This window comes from Antrostomus carolinensis, unplaced genomic scaffold (assembly GCF_000700745.2).
Source record: "Antrostomus carolinensis isolate BGI_N321 unplaced genomic scaffold, ASM70074v2 scaffold26887, whole genome shotgun sequence".
Lineage (NCBI taxonomy): Eukaryota > Metazoa > Chordata > Aves > Caprimulgiformes > Caprimulgidae > Antrostomus > Antrostomus carolinensis.
The window spans coordinates 1-20,613 of NW_010328455.1; the positions used below are offsets into that span (position 1 = coordinate 1).

Below are 20,613 nucleotides of genomic sequence, written 5' to 3' on the forward strand. Positions count from 1 at the left end.
TATTATTATTATTATTATTATTATTGCTACTACTACCTTTCTCATTACCATACAGACTTCTTGTCTCAAGAGATGCAAAGTTGCCATGCTGGCTGATTTCCATACCTTAATTATTTAAACAAACAAAAATAAAACCACACCAAAACTTACCAGTTCTGAAAGCAATCATTATTGCTGGTGCTATAATACATTTAATTTTTCTACTACATAATAAGGTTATTGAAAAAATTAATCTGTTGGAAATACACCACAGAAAGTGGATTTTGAACTATGGAATATAAGACTCCACCACAAGAGCCTCTGACACAGGTTAGGTGTTCAGGTGCTGCTTAGCCAGTAAAAATAGGGGAGGTGTGCTATGAATTAAAAAAACAAACAAACAAACAAGCTGAATATATATGAATTTCATTAGCAAACTTTATATATTCATAACATTATTTAAAATGTGGACTCTTTCTTCATATGTGTGCATATGTACACACAAACCCACACCTTTTTTTTTTAGCTAAATATATATTTTAATATCTTATGATTAGCAGCTTTATACAACATGAAAAGTGTAAGTTGTGTTTTGTTTTAGTGTCTACCATCTGAAAGTTTGGAGAGAGATGGATAGATATTTTAAAATAAATGTACTTCTGAATAATGAATTGTGTTGGAAAGATAGGTTCATTGAACTCGCTCCTTATTTTGAGTCTATTCTTAAATCTCTGTAGAGCGTGTGGTACTTGACAAACTAAGAGATAATAAATCCTTAGTTTTTGTACCAGGCCCTGTAACACCTAGAAATATACTTTTAAAATTAAATTCACGTGGCTGCTACCAAGGCTACCGAATGTGATAGTTTTTGTTTTCAGAAGTTGCAAAAGAACAGTAACAATTCAAAAATATTGCTCAGAGCTGTTCTTGCATTTCACGTTTTCAAAAGATTCTTTGGTGTGAAAGTGGCCATATCGCTACAGCAGCAAATCTCTATATATTAATTAAATACGTGAAGTAGATCTTTTCTGTGTGTTTGCCACAAATAAAATATGCAAAACACTTTCTAAAGAGCATCTCATGTGAGAATGATTTAGGCTGGTTACTTGGCAGCTGAAATGGGGAGTTTGTCTCTGAAGCAATGGGACATCACCTGGCACTTCAGTAAAAAAGAGAAACCTTGGGCTTTGTTCCTGTGTTTCCCTTGTGTTCCCACTGCTGAGCTCGCTGCAAACCCCTCCACATCTCTGTCCTACCCCGTTGGCACCTGGATCATGCTGCGCTTCACGCAAGAGTTCCCAGGCACTGCAGCAAGCCCCGTCCCTGTCCAGGACACAGGAACCCAGCTCCAACTTTGCAAAAAGGCTTCAAAATTGAGATAGATGAGATTTTATCACTATTTCTGTGTATTTTTTTCTCTCTGTCACCAAAAGATGTCTGAACAGGCAAACAGGCTGTTGATTTTGTTCCCCTGCTCCAAGGTCCGCCCGGGCTGGTTGGCGTTCAGTGCGATGACTCTGCTCTGGCAGGACCGGCCGCGCCGGTGCACAGATGCTCCGATGGACACGTTTTGCTCTTGCAGGTATGCGGAGGGATGATCTTTTGGATTGTAACTTTGAAACCTCCTGTGTTATGTGGGGATTCACCTCACTCAGGGAGGGCAATAGGAATTTTCCTGCTGGGATGGGTGTCCCAGGCTCTCCTTGCTGCCTACTGAATGGCTGCGAACTGGAAAGGAGCCTGGAGTGCAATGTAAAGGCAAAATGCAGCTCACCTCTTTGGGTGACAATCTCTTGATTTCTCCACTTTGATTTTGTGTTGGGAGCTGCCCTGCTCTTGAAATGCCTAAATTTTTATGTCTCTAATGGATCCTCATGACAGCTAAAATCAGTATTCCAGAGCTGTGTCTGTGCTGCTTTCCCTTGCTGAGCAAGTACACTGCCAGAAAAAAATAACCAGTGCCTTATTTTATTTTTTTATCTTTTTTCTTTTTTTTTTTTTTTAGGGAAAACCTAAAAGCTACAGATGCCATAAAGGATGTAGCTCATTTCATGGGCTTTACTATTGGACCTCTAAAAACATTTTTTCTTTTTTCTTTTTTTCTTTTTTTTTTTTTTTTTTTTTTTACAGAAAAACTTTGCAAAAATCAGCATGTAAACAAGAAGCCACTTCAGCCTCAGAGGCCGAGTCGTTATTTCCTTGCAGCTGTCTCACTTGCTGGTCGCCAAGAGCGGGCTGAGGGGGCCTCCTCCTCCTCTGCAACTCCCTCCTGAGGGTAGACCACAAAACACAGCTTCTGTCCCCAGCACGTCATGGACTCTGTGAAGAGCAAACATGCAGGTGGTTACTGGGGATGCTCGAGCTCTTCTAAACCAAAGTGAGATGCCGAGGCGAACGTGAATGAACATGCATCTTCCCAGCTGGGCCACTTGGCCCTGCTGCACAGCCAACCATCCCCTCCAGCCCCTTTCACCTCCAGCTCAGCCACTAAACAGTGTTTGTGAAGCAGGGGCAGGTTAAGTCTGGGCGTTGGCACTGTCAGCCCTGTGCCAGCGGTGGGGACCGCTGGCCTTGGGAACAGCTGGTGGAAACCAACCGGTCAGAGCCAAGGGCCTGGCTTGCTTCTTTGAAAGTCCTCACCTCGGAGAAAAACAATTAAAAGCCAAGCACAGCAAAACACAAGAGATTTAGGTGCAGTTTTAATTTTACATGAGTGATCAAGTATGGTTTTCTTATCTTTTGAATATGAAATAATTCATCATGCTGTGCAGGGATGAGCTGGTGGCACGTTGGGAGGAAAGCAGGGCAGGAGGGAGGCAAAGCTTTTGGCCATTTATTAGTCCTTTTGTGATAGTTTATTTAGTCTTCATATGCTTAAAGTTACACCCCTGCACACCGGCTCTGGGACAGGCTGCTGTGAGTGAGCTGAGCGTGTGGGGAGATGCACAAACGGAGGCAAACATGCCCAGGAGTGAGAAAATCATTTGCTCAAAGGCAAGTGCTGTCTGGCCACAAAAACGCTGCTGAAACTAGAGCCACTTTGTGACCGAGAACGGTGGTCGGGCTCACGCAGGCGGTTCCCTGGCTGTTTTAGTGCCAATGTATCAGAGATCAGGCAGATCCCTGGGGACCCGAGCATGACCAGCAGCCCCAGGAGCACAGTGGGGCACCGTGGCACTGGCTTACCTATGAGCCTATTTACACACTTTGGTTTATTTCTCCAGTAGACTCCAAGAAAAAACACTGGCACACCAGTTAAAATGATAATGAGTCCAACTCCACAGACAACTGGCTCGGAGTATAAGCTGAAGATCAGCAGAAATGCCCAGAATGCCAGGTAAGTGATGGGGATGAGGAGGTTCACCTGCCAGGAGAGAGCAGAGCAGAGCATGACTGTGCAGAGCAACAGCAGCGGCCAACCGGCGGCTGGGGGCTGTGGGGGCCCACAGGAAGCGTTGTGGCTTCAGGACCACCCATGGGTCGTGTTCCCCTTCCCTCCAACGCTGCCATCCTCTCTTCTTATCCCAGCAAGTTCGCAAGGGATCTGCCTGTGTCTCCTGTTTTCACACTAATGGCATTTTGGGACATGGTTTGGGACCTTACAGCATTACCACTGCATCAAAAAATAAACTGTTCTTCAAAACGGGAGGACAGAGGGCTTCACGTGCCCATCCCACCTTTTGCATCACTACAACCACCAAGAGATTTAGCTTTAACATTGTCACCTTGATAGGTCTGAAGATTTTGGGTTTCTTCCAGCGTAACACAATCAGGCCTATAATTGTCACTCCGTAGCAGAGGTAGTTAATAAATGACACGTAGTTGATTAGCGTGTATGTGTCTCCAACGAGCATGATGATAAGAGTGGCTAAACACTGCAAAGAGAGAAGCATGGTCTTACTTGGGTCATCACTAGAAAAGGTAATTTAAAGCAATAAAACCAAGAAAAAAAAAATCATAAAAGCAGTTAAACTCCTTTTGTTTATGGCCCCTGCTGAGCGACTGTTCCTTTCTGCAGTTTGATGTGTTATCACCAAGCTGTGGCTCCAGGGCTGGGGCTGAATGGGGATTCGGGGTTCTCTGAGGTCTGTTTATAAATACCCTGGGGTGCTGGCAGAGGTGGCTCTGCTGCCCATGGCCAGGCAGGCTGAGCTGTCAGAGCTCCCTGCACCCCCACTCACCCATTCGTGTTGCACCTTTTGAAAGGTATCGAGCCCTATGGTGAGGATTTCTAATAAAAGAAGGATTTCTTGCAGCCTAACACGTTGTGGTCAGTGCACTACATTGTTGCAGGTGTCCTGTATATTACACACAATGAGAGCTTTGCCCTTTCCCCTCATCAGCCCACGGCTGGTGCTGCAGTTGACCGGCATCATTAATCTTTTGAGCATTACTTGTGTTTGGAAACTGGCAGATGGATGCTGGAAATTTCCATGCCTGCGCTTTCTTCTTTGTACTGTATTTCTGCACAACTCTGCAAAGCCAGGAGAGCTGCCCTGGGGGGCCAGGGGGTTGCTGCTCAGGTCCCACACTCCTGCCTGTTGGTACCCCAGGAGCTGAGATGAGCCTCTGCCTGCATCATGTACTGGTCCTACCAACATCATCTGCTGGTGGCCAGAACCTGAGGGAAACTAAATGTCTAAATCCCTCCAGAGAGTGCTCTGGATTTGGGGCAGTGTTACTCCAGGCTCTCTTTTTGCTCATGTCACTTTTTCTTAATTAGTGGTTTCAATAGCAAAATCCTCTCAGGAGGGAGGGCTTTGGCACCATGGGCACCAGGAATTATGCTCCACTGCAATCAAACAACCCTTTGGTCCCTCTGTTCCCCTGTTCAAAGCCTCGCAGGCTTGGTGGGGTGAAGGATTTCAACGTGTTGAGCAGTCTCGCCATAAAAGGGTTTAAAATAGGGCAGTGTTTTGTGTCGATGTCATGTAAGATGTTCCCTGCTTTCCTCTGACAGGTGCACGGTGTCATACGCATCACACATACAACCCTCTCCCACCACTAATGGGTTTTGCAGTGATGCTGCTCAGAGCAATGAGATGTCATGCGTAGGTGTCACCGATGTGTCAGATTTGCTCATGGTGTGGGCGTGATCCCCGAGAAGTAGGAGGCTGCAGAGGACCCTGCTGCTCCCCCTGATCGCCCGGCCACAGCCTCAGCATGGCAGGCGGGAGAGCCGGCCGCTCCCCACTGCCTTGCAAAAAACCCCCAGTCTGTTTATTTTCCATTTAGCTTGGCCCCTTGATTTTTGAAACGATTAGTAAAAATACAGGTCTCGCTGGTGATGTTAAAAAGGCTTTTCTCCATGTACAAAGAAACCTTTCTCCACGCAAAGTGCTAGGAGTGATTCACTGGAAGGGAAAAAGGAACCTGATGTATTAATTAGGTTTGCCTAAAGTCTGACCCAGTTTGCTGTTGTAGCTGCCTACACTATATTATTTTTATATTTCTATTTGTTAAGAAATTAATATTTCCTAGCATCATTTGATATACCCTGAGCCAAATTAAAACGCCTTCCGATGATGAATTGATGCCCAGTGTCGGTTCTGTGGTTTGCACTGTGATTGCAGGGATGGTTTGAGCAGAGCAGGGGGCTGACATACGCCTGATCGATCAGCCAGCTGGGCTCAGGCAGCCGGCTCGTGTCGGGGCTGCTTCACAGCGAAACATCCTTGGGAGCTCAGTGTGTTATTTCAGCTGATGCATTTTTAAGGACAGGGAGTTGTGCTTCATCGGCACCAGTGGAGCTGAGCTGCCCGGCGGGAGCCTGTGATGGGGCCAGTGCTCTGGCTGCCCGGAGCAGGGCAGGCCATGGGCAGTTTACCCCAAAACCCTACACGGGCAATGTGTGAGATGTTTGTGGTGGGGCACCAAGCCCCAGGAGTGCTGTAAAGCCTCAGCCAGACGGGTATTTTGTCATAAAAGTGGAATGTGCAGGAGGCTTATTTGGTGAAATTTGGTCTGGGTGTATTATGCCAGAATTGCTGTTAGAGTTGGGAGACACATAAATGTTCACCTTCCTAGTGCATCTGGGGTCAAACCCTCGCTGTTTTGATATCGGTGACAAATCAGCAGTTGGTGGGGCCAGGGTTTCCAGCAAATGCTTTAGGGAATTCTTTTGCTTGGGTCCCACAGCCAGGGACAGCAGCACCAGGAATCATTTCCCTCTTTAACATCTTCTGTGCCTCAGTAAAATCCATCACATATTCTAGCTTCACTATTGGTAAAAGTGTATAAAGCTCTTTGCTTCAAATAATTCAAATGTCATCAACTTTTATGCTGTATAAAAAAATTAGAGAAATTGTCTTCCCGCAGGAGCACAGCAGCAACCTCACCAGCCCCAAGCCCTCCCAACACTTGGCCCATTGGTTTCTGATCTTTGCAGGTGACATCTCGTCTGCCTGATGTACCATTTAGCAGATATTTTATTCAGGCCCATTGTAATCATTGTACCTAGTTAATTTTTTGACCCACAGAAAAGAAATACTCCTGGTCCTGAGAGCACTGCCCGACCATCCCTCACAGGATGTCTTGCTCATTGAGAGTAAGTAACTTTTGGAACACTTTGTCCTCCCCCTGGGACCTGCTGTGTCTCTGGCTTTGGTGGCAGGATCTAAACCAGCTCTGCTCGAGTGGAATTAGCAGTGACCATGGGGATTTCCAAACTTCTATGGAAAGCAGGCAAAATTGGTCAAAAGAGCTCATGTTTTCTTAAAATGAAGTATCTCTGTTTCAAAAGCTGGTCTCCACCTCTGTGGTGGGCGAGACAAATGGTAATGGGCTTATATTGCAGCTCCGGTTAGGTATGAGGGAAACCCTCCAGGCATCACAGATGGTTGGGAGTGGGAGAGATTATTTCAGAGGCTGAAGGCTGCTCCTCCCTGGGGCCATTGGAGCTGCTCAGACAACACCCACCAGCAGCACTCCAGGCCTCCTCACTTCTCCTCCCCTGGGTTAAAATGGCCTCTCAAGGATTTTTCCAGCTCTCCTCTCTGTGATTCAGTATTTCTAAGAGCAGGTTACAAGGCGACAGAGCAGTGATGGTAAAACTTACGCAGACAAGCAGGGCAGGGATGGGCGTGCAGTGCTTGACGTGGATCATGGCAAGCAAACTTGGCAAATGGCCTTCTCGGGCGCCGGAGAAACATAGCCTGGAAATAAGAATAGTAATGGTGAATCCACTGGGTGTACAACAGCCTCTTCAATGTCTAGCCATGTAACATCTCTAATCTCAACTGCCTGCATCGGTCTTGGCGTGGAAGGGAGCTGTGACCAGTGGGTGTTGGGCTGCGACTGGGGAGACCATTAGAGACTGCCTGCGTAAGCTGGCGTAAGTTATTTAAACTCAACCCTTTGGTATACGAGGCCTTTAGCAGCTATTGTCATCTGTGAAGTGGACTGCTCAGAGATGACAAATTACCTCTAAGGAGGAGGACTGAAATCTGTCCAGTCCCTTCTGCAGGCCAGCATCACCTCCTTACCCGGGGTAGGATGAAAGCTGTGAAGGCTGTGAGGTGATCAGCCATACATAGCCAAGGCATAAAAAAAATCTCATAGATAATATTTTCAGTGTCAAAAGAGTTTTGGATAAGGCTTAACATGCCTTAAGATTTCATTTTTAAGTGCAGAACCTGTTACGTATGCACTCAGATTTCTTGCATTTCAAGATACTTGTGGAGGTGCTGAGATAAATAACTTTCCCAAGGTACTTAAGGCTTGGGTTGTTTCCTCAAAAAAAATTTATAACTGTTTAATTAAGTTCAGACAGGTCAATTAATATAGCATTTACAGCTTCTGGTCCCACTATCAGCAGTGTGCATCCAAAGTATCTTGCGTGAAAGGAGTTTTTTCCAGCACGGGAATGAAAATGTCTGTAACTCGGAACAGCAATAGGGCCTAAAACTCCTCTTTGAGCAAAGCACAGTTTGGCTTGTAGCTACTGGAGCTTTATTGGTGTGAAGTGACTTTGGTTCCATGCTAAAGCCGTGTTTGGCTCTTACTGTGAGTTATTCCACATCTGCAGACACTTTTGGTAGCTCATAAACGTTATTTTGCAAGAGATTCCGCGATTCAATGTTACATTTGCTGATTTGAAACAGAGCAATTAATAACTGAAGGTATCCAACACACCCAATAATGACCTCATGCTCTACAACATCTACAAAACATCTAGCTTTAGCAAATGAAATTAAAACAGCCCCTCCCCAAATTAGATAACGTTCATAAAATTGTACTCCATCTAACCTTGATGAGGTAAATAGGTATCCATTTATTCCTCCAAATGTAGATAGGGCCACTGAGACTGGCATAACCCAGGAAAAATAGCCCAGTAACTTTTCACCAAATGTCTAAAGCAACAGAAGGCAGAGAAACTGAAATACACTGCAAAGCACAGAACCAAAATCAAAGTGTATTTTAGACATCCAGGGAATGGTTTACTTACTACCGCCACAGCGTTGGAGGACAAGAGCTCTTGGGGTGACATGGCAGTGAAATATGCAATGTTGGTGAACGTATACACAAATGTCACCAATGGGATGGATATGAATATGGCACGAGGTAGGTTCCTAATAAAAGAATCAGGAGGGTAGATAAGAAATTACAGTCATGCACAGCAAGACCACAACAACCGTGTACGGCCCGGGGGAGGTCACCCAGCTGGGTGGGTTCATCAGCTGTTTCTCTGGAGGGAAGCCATGCTTCCATCAACTCTTTGACCTGCTGCAGGTTGGAGAAGGCCAAAAGTGCTGTGAAACACTACGTCAGCAGAGGGGAGCTCCCTGGAACAAACACACCACATGCTCCCTTTGGGCTGTTGGTTGGGATTGAGGCAGTGTGAGGTAGTTGTTTCTCAATAGCCCTAAGTACAGGCACCAAGGGGTAGAATAAAATGCCTTGTTTTGCCTAACCTTCACCTGCTCCGGAAAGGAACAGGATCCAGAGACCTGTTTAGAAGTGGACACCTGAACTGCTCTGTATCTAACACAACAAGGCATTTTTCTGTATGTGTCAGATTTGTAAAAAAGTTTTTTAAGAAAGTATTTAACTTCTGTGATTCTGAACGGATTTAGCAAATATGGGAAGTTTTTTTGATTATCCAATTACTTCTTTGTATTTTAGTTTTCCCTCAGAGGCTGCAAAAACAATAAACAAAAGTCCATCCTTTTTATTTCTCAACTGAGGCCATATTTGCCTTATTTAAGTCATAACTTTTCATTATTCAGTTTTGAAATTGTGGTGGTCCATGAAAATGTTGGTGTTGTATTGGGGAAACACATTACCATGCTTTCTTTATTCTTGCCAAGATATCTGGAAGTTCACTTTACCCCTCACTAGTGTGAAGGTGTGTGCAGAATTGCTTGTGAGGCCACAGCTTTAATTAATTTCCATCCATCCATTAATAGCTTAAACTTCTCCTTGTTTAATGTGCGCATTGAATGCCCAGAAATAACTAACGCTTCAAGAGCTGCTCTTGGCGTTTGTCATTCCACTTCATCAGCTGAGAAATGCTGAAAGGTTTGAGCTTTGCTTTACTAAGCTAAAATTCACTTTCCCTCCAGCTTTGCCAGCCTGCTCGTGATAAATAATTTCCAAGCCTCTTTCCATACCCAGGACCAGCAGCGACCCAACCTCGGTCACCCCAGCAGGCAGGTGCCTGCAGCCATGCTGGGGCAGGGAGCTCTGCCCCACCATGCCATGACTCTCCAATCTGCTCTTTCAGATCCCCTTTGGGTGAAAAAGCCCAGTGACTTCCCATGTAATTCAACATTTTTCTAATGGCAGTGACTCTCCCCATAGATACTTGTGTGGCGTCTCATCAGTGGTTAATTTTCTGCTACAGAAGCATTGTGTGATTGGATAGTGCCTGAAGATAATGGCTTGTCGACAGGCTGGTTTGATTCAGTTAATGCCTCGTGCAATCTATTCTTAATTTCAGTGTTTCTTTAACTTGCCTGCTATCTGTTCTAAACAAAAAAATCTCTCTCTCCTCTAGAAAGATCAGTCCCATAGATGTGGAATGACATTGCTGCAGCTTATTAAATGAATAATATTACCAGATGGCTCCAATGTCTCAGCACTTCAAGAAAATGTGGATGGTGTGGAAATGGATACTTGCCTGCGGGGATCAACCAATTCTTCTGTTACATAGTTCAAGAAGTTCCAGCCACTGAACGCAAACGACCCCTGAAGAAAAGCTAATGCCAAATGCCCCACTGATGGAGTCATCCAAAAATTGAATGCGTTGCTTGGTGTCAGCTCTTCGTAGTTTCCTGTACAAAGAGCGCAATCAAGAGGTTAAGCCACCCCTAGAGAAGTGCTACCTACCAGAGACCCTGGGAAATAGGTAAACTTTGAGGTTTTATTCTTTATTGGATTTGGGACTTCATGTTCTTCATGTTCTAGAGGTCACCACGGGCTGGCTTTGCACTTGCAGTACTTTCTGTGGGATGGTGTCCTGTACGCACAGGCATCCCTTGCTGCCCGCTGTGCCACAGCACTGGTGTCACCGCTGCGCCTTGTGGGACCAACCTGCACAGTCTGAGGATGGCTCCTCCTTGGGGTTAATTCCTACCTGTTCTTAATACAGTTTTCTTTTGCAAGAGTTTGGTGGTGTTTAGTAGAAAAACTGAAAAACAAAATGTCTACGGAGCTGAAAGATTTGTCAAAATTGTGAGACTGTTTCCACTGAGAAAATAAGTTTTCTGCTCTCTGTAAATGTCATGTTTCATCTTCCTTGATATGACTCACCATATACACAATAAAAACTTTGTGAACCTTTTGTGGTTTCTGCTTTCCATTAAGTTGGTGAATCAGTGTCCTGAAGCACAATTAGTAGTTAAACTACAACAATAAATGAGACTTTTTTTAATCTTAGTGACTTTTTGTAGGAAGTTGGACTAATGCCTCAAATGAAGCAGGTGTCTGCCTGCCCTGAGCCCAGCATCGCTTATTAATTTTACACCCAGAGCACTTCAAATTTAAGGACCATGCAACGGGTTAAAAAATTTCAGTAACTGATCCAAAACATCTTCAGCTGCCCTCCTTTAGGCTATCAAAACTGACAAGGTGGGCTGGAAAGAGAATTGTCTGAGGGTATACAGGTGATTTCTCTGTTGCCCCATCCTTTCCACAGCAGCACGAGTATACAGCCCTGCAGCTTGGCTGAACGCAGTGCTCCTTTGGGTTGGTTTGTAAGGAGGAAACAGTGCAGTATGTGGCAAAAATCAAGTCTATCAACAGTACCATACCCGTGTTAGAGCTGTCTCACAGAGTACCTTTAAAGATCTGTATGAAGCCCACAATAATGATAAGGGCCAGGGCTAAGAGTTTTCCTGCTGTAAATATATCCTGGATGCGCGTTGCCCATCGAACGCTGGAGCTGTTCACCCAGGTCAGGAGGACTGGAGAGCAAAAGACTGAATTCAGTGAAATGAAATTATGTTTATTTAAAAACACACAGTCAAAGCATTGAAAAACACAGACTGACACGCGTGTTCCTGCGGGAAGCTCTAGGATGCCTGGGAGCGAGAGTGAGGAGGAGCATTGCCTTTCCCTAGGAGACTTCCAGCTTCAGGGGCATCCCTGGCAGCCAGCAGCCTTACCCCCTTGGGTGCTGCCGATCGGGGCTCCCCCAGATCTGGTAACTGCCTGAGTAGTGCCCAATGTGCAGGGATTGCCACCTCCTCATGGAAACGGGGAACGTCTTCAGTCCCAGTAGCTCTGGTTTGCTTTTGCTGGCTCCATAAGTAATTAATGCCAAGCTGGTGCGTGCTGCACTTCCTACACACTCGCATTTGTGAGTGTAAAAGCAGACTAGGAAGGGCTCATATGGTGGTGGGTCACCCATGCCATGTGCCCATGGCTCTGCAGGGAGCACAGCACTGCCCCATCCCACAAGTTCACCTGCTGCCACTGTCCCTGGGACTGGCAGGGATTGGGGTGCAGTTGTGCCCCGCTCCAGCACACTGTGCTTGCTGCGGGCAAGTGGGAAGGGACTGGATATCCCACATTGTGTCCTGGGGCCCCCTGCTTGCCTTTTGGGTTGTGGCCACGGCCCCAGCCTGGCTGGAGTGGCCCCTCGAGTGGTCCCATGCAAAACCGAGGCAAGCTTTGTGTGTGCGCGAGAAGCAAATACTCACGTAAACACACCATGGAGAGGATCCTGGAGGCATTATAGGGGGGGATACAGTTAGGGAAGACGGGCTGCAGGACATAGTTTGAGAAGGTCAGTGAAATGACAGCCAGACTGGTCGGGTACATGATAAGCACCGCGCTCCAGAGCAGCAGAAACCTACAAAGACAAGAAAAAGCACAAGAAGCAGTGCTGGGGTTTGCTAGAGGAGGTAACGCACCCTCGGCTGTGCTGCACTTTGGGACAGCTCCCGAAGTGTTGGGACCAAGCATGTTCATCCTGGTCACACCTAACAGTCATCTATCTGTGCCTCTCCTCATCCCTTTTCCCATGTTCCCAGCACAATCTGCATTTTAAATTAAGCATTTTAAAGCAAATCACAGTTTAAGGATGCATGGAAGAGTGAGGATTATGCCCAGTGGGCACGCTTTGATTTAGCTCTGCACGTCAATGTGAAAGCATCTCTGTGGCTCCTGGGCTGACATGTTACTGCAGCAGACACCAGTATCTGCACTGAAGGCACCTCTGAGGGGTTTCAGCAGGGGCCCAGCTGTGGGCCAGCCTGTGCTCTCTGGGCTGTTACTGGGTCTCCAACAGTCATTGAGGGGTTTCTTGTCATCATCCAGGTTGGCTCTGTGACCTGGGCCAGGGCAGCCTTGTGCTGCAGTATTCTGTGCTCACCCAGCCGGCCCCCCCGGGGCTGCCTGGCTGCCTCCAGCTGCAGCTGAAGGTGACTGCACCAAATGAGGCACCCGTGCAAATATAAAGTGTGAGATATTTTGGTTTTTCACTCTAGGAAAAGGAAAAAAAAAATACTTATTGTATAAAAGCAGCATTAAGAAATTCTTAGTGAATTGCAGGAAAGTGAAACCCTTCTTGCCATGTACATACACGCACAGATACACACACAGGAATTCGTTCACATACATGCACAAATGTGATGTGCAGGGATGCCCAGCACAAATGAAGTTCAGAAAAGATATTTCCATATAAGACAGTATAATTTCTAGCTTACATGAGTTGTTCCTTTAAAGGCTGTTCCCTCCCAGCATGCTGTCTGCTGCCAGCCCCTTGGACCTGGCCAAGCTGGGGAGGTCCCACCTGGGGCTGTGAACCTGGAGGGAGGGAGGGGCAGAGTGCTGCTTGCTGGGGGTTCCTTGGGGAGAGATGGTGAGTGTTTCTCAGTCCCATCCTTTACTTTGCCTTGTTGTTTCTGAGAAATATGGGGTAATCTGATGCTTCCTTTTTCTTATTACCTACCAGAGAGTTAATTTAACTGGCATAATGCAAGAGCTAGGTAACTTCCCAAATGGCACTATTGTTTTTAAAACCCAGGGCTTTTTTTCCCCCCTCTTTCTCTTTATTTTGTTGTGTGATTTTTTTTTTTCTATTTTTAATGTTTTCATTGTGGTTCAGAGCCATTTTCTTCAGTAACTGCTTTGTGCCCTTTGGTGCTGAGGGTGGTGTACGCAGTTTGGTGCAGTTCTACAAGCAGGAGCCTGAGCACTGGGCAAGTTCAGTCCCCAACACACAGACCCACTGGGTTAAATCACTGAAGACTAAATATGACTTAAAGACTGCAGTAATAATTTTTTGATAGGGTTAGAATGCTGGTGGTGCTGAGTGAGGTCAAGTTCAGCCCTCGTTGCCCCTGAGGAGCCCCAGCTGTGTGTGCCCAGCAGAAAATGACTCTGAAAACAGTATTTCAGGCAAAAGTGGCCCTTGCTTCTATGTGCTGTACTATAGAGTGTATTGTAGCTGGTATTGGATAGAATATGGTTTAATGGGAATGTGAATAATTCAGTAGATTTCTGACAGTCAATTTGTTTCATGCTGAATTGAAATACATGTAGGACTTATAACACCAATTAAAGTAAATGCAGAATTTTAGTAGAGGGTGATAAAGTTGCACTGTCAAACAGGAAGCTCCAATGAAAGATGCCTTTAAAATAAGAAGGAAGCTTGCCTAAGATGTAGGCCCACTTCTATCTTGTTTTTCCAGGTAAGTTTTAACCAAAGCCTGGTTCTGAGAATAAGATACCCATGCTGGTCACTCGGATCGTGTTCCCATCCCTGAACACCCAGGCTGGGGCTGAGCCTTTGTCTTGCTCTCAGGTGCTGTTGGCAGCTGCCAGGGCAGGACCAGGAGCTGGAGGGACAGCCAGCTGGGGATGGGATGGCTGCTCTTGTGCTCAGCTGCTCCTGGGGAGGTGGCATTTGGTGTGGCTGGCAGGTGGGAATCAATCCTGATACAATTACCCAATGCTCCCTTGTCTTCTAGGAAGTCTTTGCTTTTAAAGCACAATCTTTTGTCATCTGTTGTGTAGGAATAGTTTAGAGTATGATTTCCTTAGCAAAGAACAACTGTTCCATATCAGCTATAATTAATTTAGGTGACACAGGGCTGAAATTTCCTGCGGATGTAACTGAGTTTCAGATGCTCTCGCCGTAGCGATGCACACGGATTGACCAAGGGAGGTGGAAGTGGAAGGGCTGGAGGCACGCTGCCTGCCCTGGGCAGATATGCAGAGGGAGTATGACCAGTGCTGGGAGCCCGGAGTCCAGGCTGGGGCAGGGAAGTGTCCCTGTGGTGCAGCTGGGGTCACTTTGTACAGCTCTTCAGATGGGAAGTAGGGGAATTACTGCTCCAAGGCCTGAGCAGTGGCACTGAGGGTGTCAGGAGTTGAACCCTATCCGATAAGCTTTCACAGTTACTCTGTAATTTACAGCACTACAAGAACTAGAGAAGTTAAATCTTCTCTCATTTCTGCCTAAGAAGCAATCAGACCTTTAGGAAAAGGCTGGAGACAGCTGAATGTAGAGAAAAATGAAGATGTAGCTGCTCTTGTGATTTTTTTTTTTTTTTCCTCTTTCTTTCTTTTTCCTATTCTGAGGGTTGGAGCATGGGAAATCCAAGCTCCTGCGTGTGCTAATGGCAAAAGGAACAGTAAAATAACCTTACTGTCTGAGGTTATTCTTCTTCTGAGCAACCTGCGGTCATGCGTAATGAGTGTCAATGGCCGCTAGCTGGAAGGCCTCTGCTGTGCTTTTTGTTGTTGAGTCTGATCCAAAGTCCATTGAAGTTAATGGCTATCCTCCCATCAGAGTGCATGGGCATTAAATAATGTCTCTAATTACATTATTTTTCCACATTTTAGAAGCACACTGGAATAAGTGACAATCTGTGGTGGGATGTGCTGCTGGTGGGAAGGTGTGGCCTTCATGTGGAGGTGCCAGTCATCCGTCCCTGCACCAAAACTCAATTTTTTGCAGATATCTCTGCATACTAATTTCCTCATCTGGGGAAAACAAAAACAAAACCAAAAAACCCAGCATGGTTTGATCTGGGTCTCTAATAGTCTAGTGAACTTGTATTTGGGATGTGCCTGTACTCCTGAGATCTGATGTTAGATATAAAATATCATAATGTCAAAGCAGCCTGTGAAAATAGGAAATTAGAGTGTATCCTACTTGTGTGACATTAACAAAAGATAACAGTCTGAAGTATGTCCTGTAGGACAGATCACCATATTGCAGGAAAAGCTGACTGGTTTAAAAATATTTGAACTAGTTTGAATATTATTAATACTATCCTAGACTGCCAAAAGAATTAATTGCCTTTGGAAAACCTAGATTTTTGCAACAACAACAAAAAGGAAACATAGAAATATATCTGAAGCAAGTTTTAGTTGCAGTTTGGAGTAAAACTTACCAAAGCTGTGGCTTAGAGCTCTCTGCTGGTTTCAGTACTATTGATTTTTAGTAAGGACATCTCTCCAGCTGGTGAAGCAGCTACATTAGTTGCAATGTTATTGCTGAGCATTTAGAAGTTGTATTTATCATAAATGCACTAGTGGATTTTTCATGAAGCTGAATCTATTCATTGTCTTCTGCAAGAATACATATTAAGCCTATTATTTACTACTTTGGGTAATGTTCTTTTTATGACCTGTAGAGACATGCAAGCCCATAGGAACACAGGAGGAGCTGTGCTCGGTCGGCTCCAGCAGCACGGGATGTGACACGTTCCCTGCAGTTACTCTGCTCATACACCAATGCTATTTAAAACCAAGATGATTTCTAAATGAAGATGAAAGCGGGAAGTCTGCCCAGTGCGACAGGACCCCTCCCTTGCCTCTTCCTTCTTCCCTGTCCAGAGCTGCCGGAGAGTGTCCCTTCTGCAGGGTCACCTCCAGCTGAGTTTTGCCATCACCCCTGCTTTCGGCAGCATTTCACGTGCTGACGTTTAGCTGTGCTCAGACTCGGAGCAGGGCTGCTGCTCTGCAGCCAGAGCTTCTGCAGCTCAGGGGATGGCCCTGTCCTGCCCCTCTCTTTCATTCCATTCACTTTCTTAGAGCACACCTACCAGTGTAACAATTTATTTATTTATTTGCACAACCAACTGTTAATACTGCCAGGCACACTAATACGTGCCAGGCTGGGGTATGTAGTATTCCAATGGCTGTTACAATCAAACAGTACTTCTTTGTTCCCTATACCTATGCAGGAAAACATAATAACAGGAGGATTTTTGGGGGCAGGGACAAGACAACAGAAGCGAAGAGGAAATGTCATGGTCTGGGTGGGTACGGTATGTGCTTCCATAATAACCATCTTTGTGTGAATAGACCCAACCATCCAGATTTGCCATTGGGAAAATTCCTTGGCAGATGCACTAAAGCTTTGTGTGCTGAATTTGATATTCTTTGCTGTAGAAAGATTAAATCAGAAGAGAAAATTGAACTTTTGGAGAAGCAGTGTTTTTCTTTTCCTTGAGGGAGGTGCAGTGTAGGCTCCTGAAGGGCCCCTTGTAGCTCGGAGCCGCACGCGCAAGTACCAGTGGAGGAATGGGTGCTTCCAAAGTGGAAAACTGACGGTGCTTGTGGGAGTTGCCCAAAGCTGCAGGCTTTTGGTGATGGCTCAGGAAAGGGCACAGGGCACAATCCCAGCCCAGCTTTACTGGAAAATACGACTGAATTTCCCTCTTTTTACACCAAAACCTACCTGGAGTTTTCTTGCCTAAGGCAACCCTTTGTCATACTTACGACATGGTTTATTTTCTTGGGAGAAAAGGTAAAGTCTCTCTGCAAAGCAAGAATGGGAGTAATGCTTCCCTTCAGGTGATGAGGTTGTGCTTTTTTGATGTTGCTTGTGCATCACAAGCCTGGACACCAAGCAAGCTGCTGCTGCAGCAGAGAGCTCCCTGCCTGGGGAGGTGGGAGCATTGCTTAGTCCCCAGGTACATGCTGGGTAGCGATCAATGGGCGTGTGCTTTGTTACAGCAATTGCATAGTCTGGTGCTTTCTGGTACCATGCAAATTCTCTGAACACGACATGGAGTGAGCTGAGGAACAACTAATGCCAAGTTTAATTGTACTTGATTGCCAATTACTTTCTTTTTCTCCCCTAGAAAGCATAATTCTTTTGGTTTTGTGAAACTCTGATGGTTTCTGGCCTCTCTCAGAGCGTTATTCTCAGGATAGCACTTGTGACCATCTGTGCAGTCTCACACTCTCACTTTCATAGTCCTTGCTCGCAGACCCCGTTCCTGGGAGCAGGCTGACCTCCTGCTGCAGTGTCCCAGGGGAGCAGGGGCTTCACTGGGCAGCTCCTGCCCCCATGAGAGAACAAACCTCAGTGAAGACGAGGTGAGATTTTGCTTAACCAAGCCAATGTTGTTTCCTCAATCCGTGCTGCAATGCTAGTGTAATTTTCTGAGCAAAGTGGGACAGCGTTCAGAGGAGCGATTCCTCTGACTGAAGGAACACGGACTTTCATGAGAGCTAGTATAAGGCAACAGCTTAAGTCTGACAAGCATCAGAAAACTACCTTGTCACTTAGCATGTTTCCAGATGCTGGCTGTGCCCAGTGCACAGGTGACACTGTGCTGAGGCAGGCACAGGTGAGGGGACAGCCCATGGGATAGTGGGGACAGCCTGTGCTGCTTTACTCTAGCTCAGCAGCCAGCTCCATCATTACAAGCTTGTTTTCCATCTCAAATGAGAAGGAATATTATTATTATTTTTTTTCTTCTTTCTGTAGTTTGCAGTTATGATGCTTATTTTTCACAAATAAGACACCAACATGGGCATGGCCTCTTTCCTTGTGAGCTGTCCAGAGAGTTTTGGTGCTTCTCTAGCGAGCTGTGAGTATAGGCTGATGGTTTAATTTTTATTGTTGAATACACAATAAATACAGTCAAATATAAATTATGAGCTCTTCTCACTTGTCCCTTCCTCTTTTAGCCACACTACTGTTAGTGGTATTTTCAAAGATAAATCATTCCCTGAGGTAGCATTTCCCATCTTTGAATTTATAACACTTATTTTTGTACAGTTGCAGTAAGTGAGGCAGTGGTGCGAGTGGGCACCCATGCATGGGACACTGCTGTGGGCAAATCTTCTCCAGCAATTTTCCATATTCTACTGTAGGAAGGTCTCACAATATAATGCCATAGAAATATTTGCTGCCTTCTGCACCAGTAGTTAGGGGGCTTTGGTTTGTGGTAAGTAGCTTCAATCTGTCTTCCCTGACGTGTGAAGCTCCTCAATACAAGGTGCTGATCACTCATGGCTGGCGTGCAGGAATGTCACTCGGACACAGCGTCATTTACAGCACCGTTCCTTCCTGTCACGGATTTTATTGAGTGAGAGAGGGAAGTGAAAGCATCTGTAGCTCTGCTTAGGAGTGATTTGGTATTTCTAACAAGAACAGAATGACTTTGCAAAAGCATTTTATTGACAAATTTTCCCTGACTCTTCCAAGTCAGATGTCTTTTCCACACTTAATATACTCAGTGTAAACATGTTTTCAAGTTACTTTGTAGAGATAAGGTACTTACCCAGCTAACCCACCAAAAATCTCTGTCACGTAGGAATAATCCCCTCCTGATTTGGGGATAGTGACTCCCAGTTCAGCGTAACATAGCGAGCCAAGGGCAGCCACCCCGCCGCCAAGCACCCAAATAATGAGAGCGAGTCCCACCGAGCCGGTGTGCTCCAAAACTCCTTTTGGTGAAATAAAGATCCCAGAACCAATGATATTACCTGGAAAGGACAAAGGGTTTGCAGTGAGGTAAAGGAAAGTGAGAAATGCACTTTTTTTATTTTAAAAAAAGACAAACAAACCCACAGCCCCCACCCAACCAAACGAGACCCTCCAGCAAACTCCCTCTTCCAGATTTCACATCTTTGTATTTTATCTGATGACACCTTGGGGAAAGCATTGCTGTTTATCAGCAACCAAGGATGGCAAGTGCACACGCAGCTCTACTGAAGCCTGGTAAGACTCGGGTGAGCATCTGTGTTTGCAACTAGCAGTTTTGTGGCATGAACTCAGATGGTTGGTTCAACTGTTTGCTCTTACCCACCATGCCCAAATATTTTATCAAAAGGAGTTAGAAGCATCTTTGCAATGAAGATTTTTCATCTCCTCCTGAGAGGAATCTAAACAAGAAAAGGCCCGTTTTCAGGGGAACTGGGAGGTCAAAAAACCTCCCCACATAGCATTACCTATAATGTAGGGGCAAGGAAGGCTCTTGCCACCAGGGTAGGTTTAAGATTATGCTTGAAAAATCATTTCAAAGATTCAAATATTAGAAATTAATTAATGGTTCATATTTGCAATATCTGTGCTGCTTTATTATTACCCACAGATTTTTTTCAAGGGATATTGTGGGGTGACTGAAATATTGGACAATGTGGACTTTGTCCTACTAATTTTGTTTGATTAGCATGTGAGCGAAGCAGCACTGGGTGTAGGACAGGAGTTTGGGATATCACAGATGCTCTTTGTCTGCATGGGGCCAGGGTATGGTTGTTCTCCAAGGACAGTGGGAACTGTTCTGCAAGAGATGCCTCATAGCTGCTCAGGGTCTGGAAGGAGAGGTTTTTGTCAGGCTTGGGACTTTTTGAGCAATACCTAAATAGCATTCTTTTCCCTAAAGGATGTGAAAACTCTGCTGTCGTAGGACTCTGCTGGAGGCCTTGTCTTTTATGAGCTAGTATTAAAATCCTCACTGACAGAGTTGGGTTTCAGCCTGTGCTGTTGAATAGCATTTCTTATCAGAGTAGACATGAATGTTAAATATTGGATGCTGGTTGTTAATGATGTATTGTCATCTAAAGCAGCTTCTCAGCAGCCTTTGAACCTGTGTGTCATAAAATCTAAGCTCTCTTCCTCCCCTCTGTTCTATAAGTGCTTTTCAGCTCACAATGTATAGCAAGCTCTCTTAAACACATCCAGTTATGCCAAATTTTGCTGTGTTTGGCTTAAATTTTGTCCTCGTGTTTCTTAAAGCAGCTTCTGGTAGTTCATCTGGCCAGTCTGCCATGGTTGCACTTGCACGTAACTGTGTGTTTGCAGCATGTGTGCTGAAGCAGATACTCTATCTGTGGTTTGAAATGAAATTAAGGTAGAAAATAGAAAACTCTGGCAAGCAATAAGCAGCTGGCTGCTTCCTGGCAAGAGCAGGAGGGTGGGAGGCCGTGGGAGCAGCT

The 20,613-nt window shown here is 45.4% G+C and overlaps 1 protein-coding gene across 1 annotated transcript; it reads right to left on the bottom strand.

The window, feature by feature from the left end:
* Positions 1-2,170: 2,170 nt before the first annotated feature.
* Positions 2,171-19,153, bottom strand: SLC7A10 (solute carrier family 7 member 10). Its single transcript, XM_029086031.1, has 9 exons — positions 18,957-19,153; positions 12,123-12,274; positions 10,100-10,253; positions 8,426-8,549; positions 8,227-8,330; positions 7,037-7,133; positions 3,705-3,854; positions 3,166-3,343; positions 2,171-2,298 (listed from the first exon to the last, which is right to left on the bottom strand). The coding sequence occupies exons 2-9, from the start codon at positions 12,241-12,243 to the stop codon at positions 2,171-2,173; spliced, it is 1,056 nt and encodes a 351-aa protein (XP_028941864.1). The 5' UTR covers positions 12,244-12,274; positions 18,957-19,153.
* Positions 19,154-20,613: the final 1,460 nt, after the last annotated feature.

Coding starts and splice junctions, on each gene's coding strand:
- SLC7A10 (XM_029086031.1), bottom strand. CDS start 12,243: ATGTACCCGACCAGTCTGGCTGTCATTTCACTGACCTTCTCAAACTAT. Junction 10,254..12,122: donor CCTCTCCATGGTGTGTTTAC/GTGAGTATTTGC, acceptor CTCTTTGTACAG/GAAACTACGAAGAGCTGACA. Junction 8,331..8,425: donor CCTCCAACGCTGTGGCGGTA/GTAAGTAAACCA, acceptor CTGTTGCTTTAG/ACATTTGGTGAAAAGTTACT.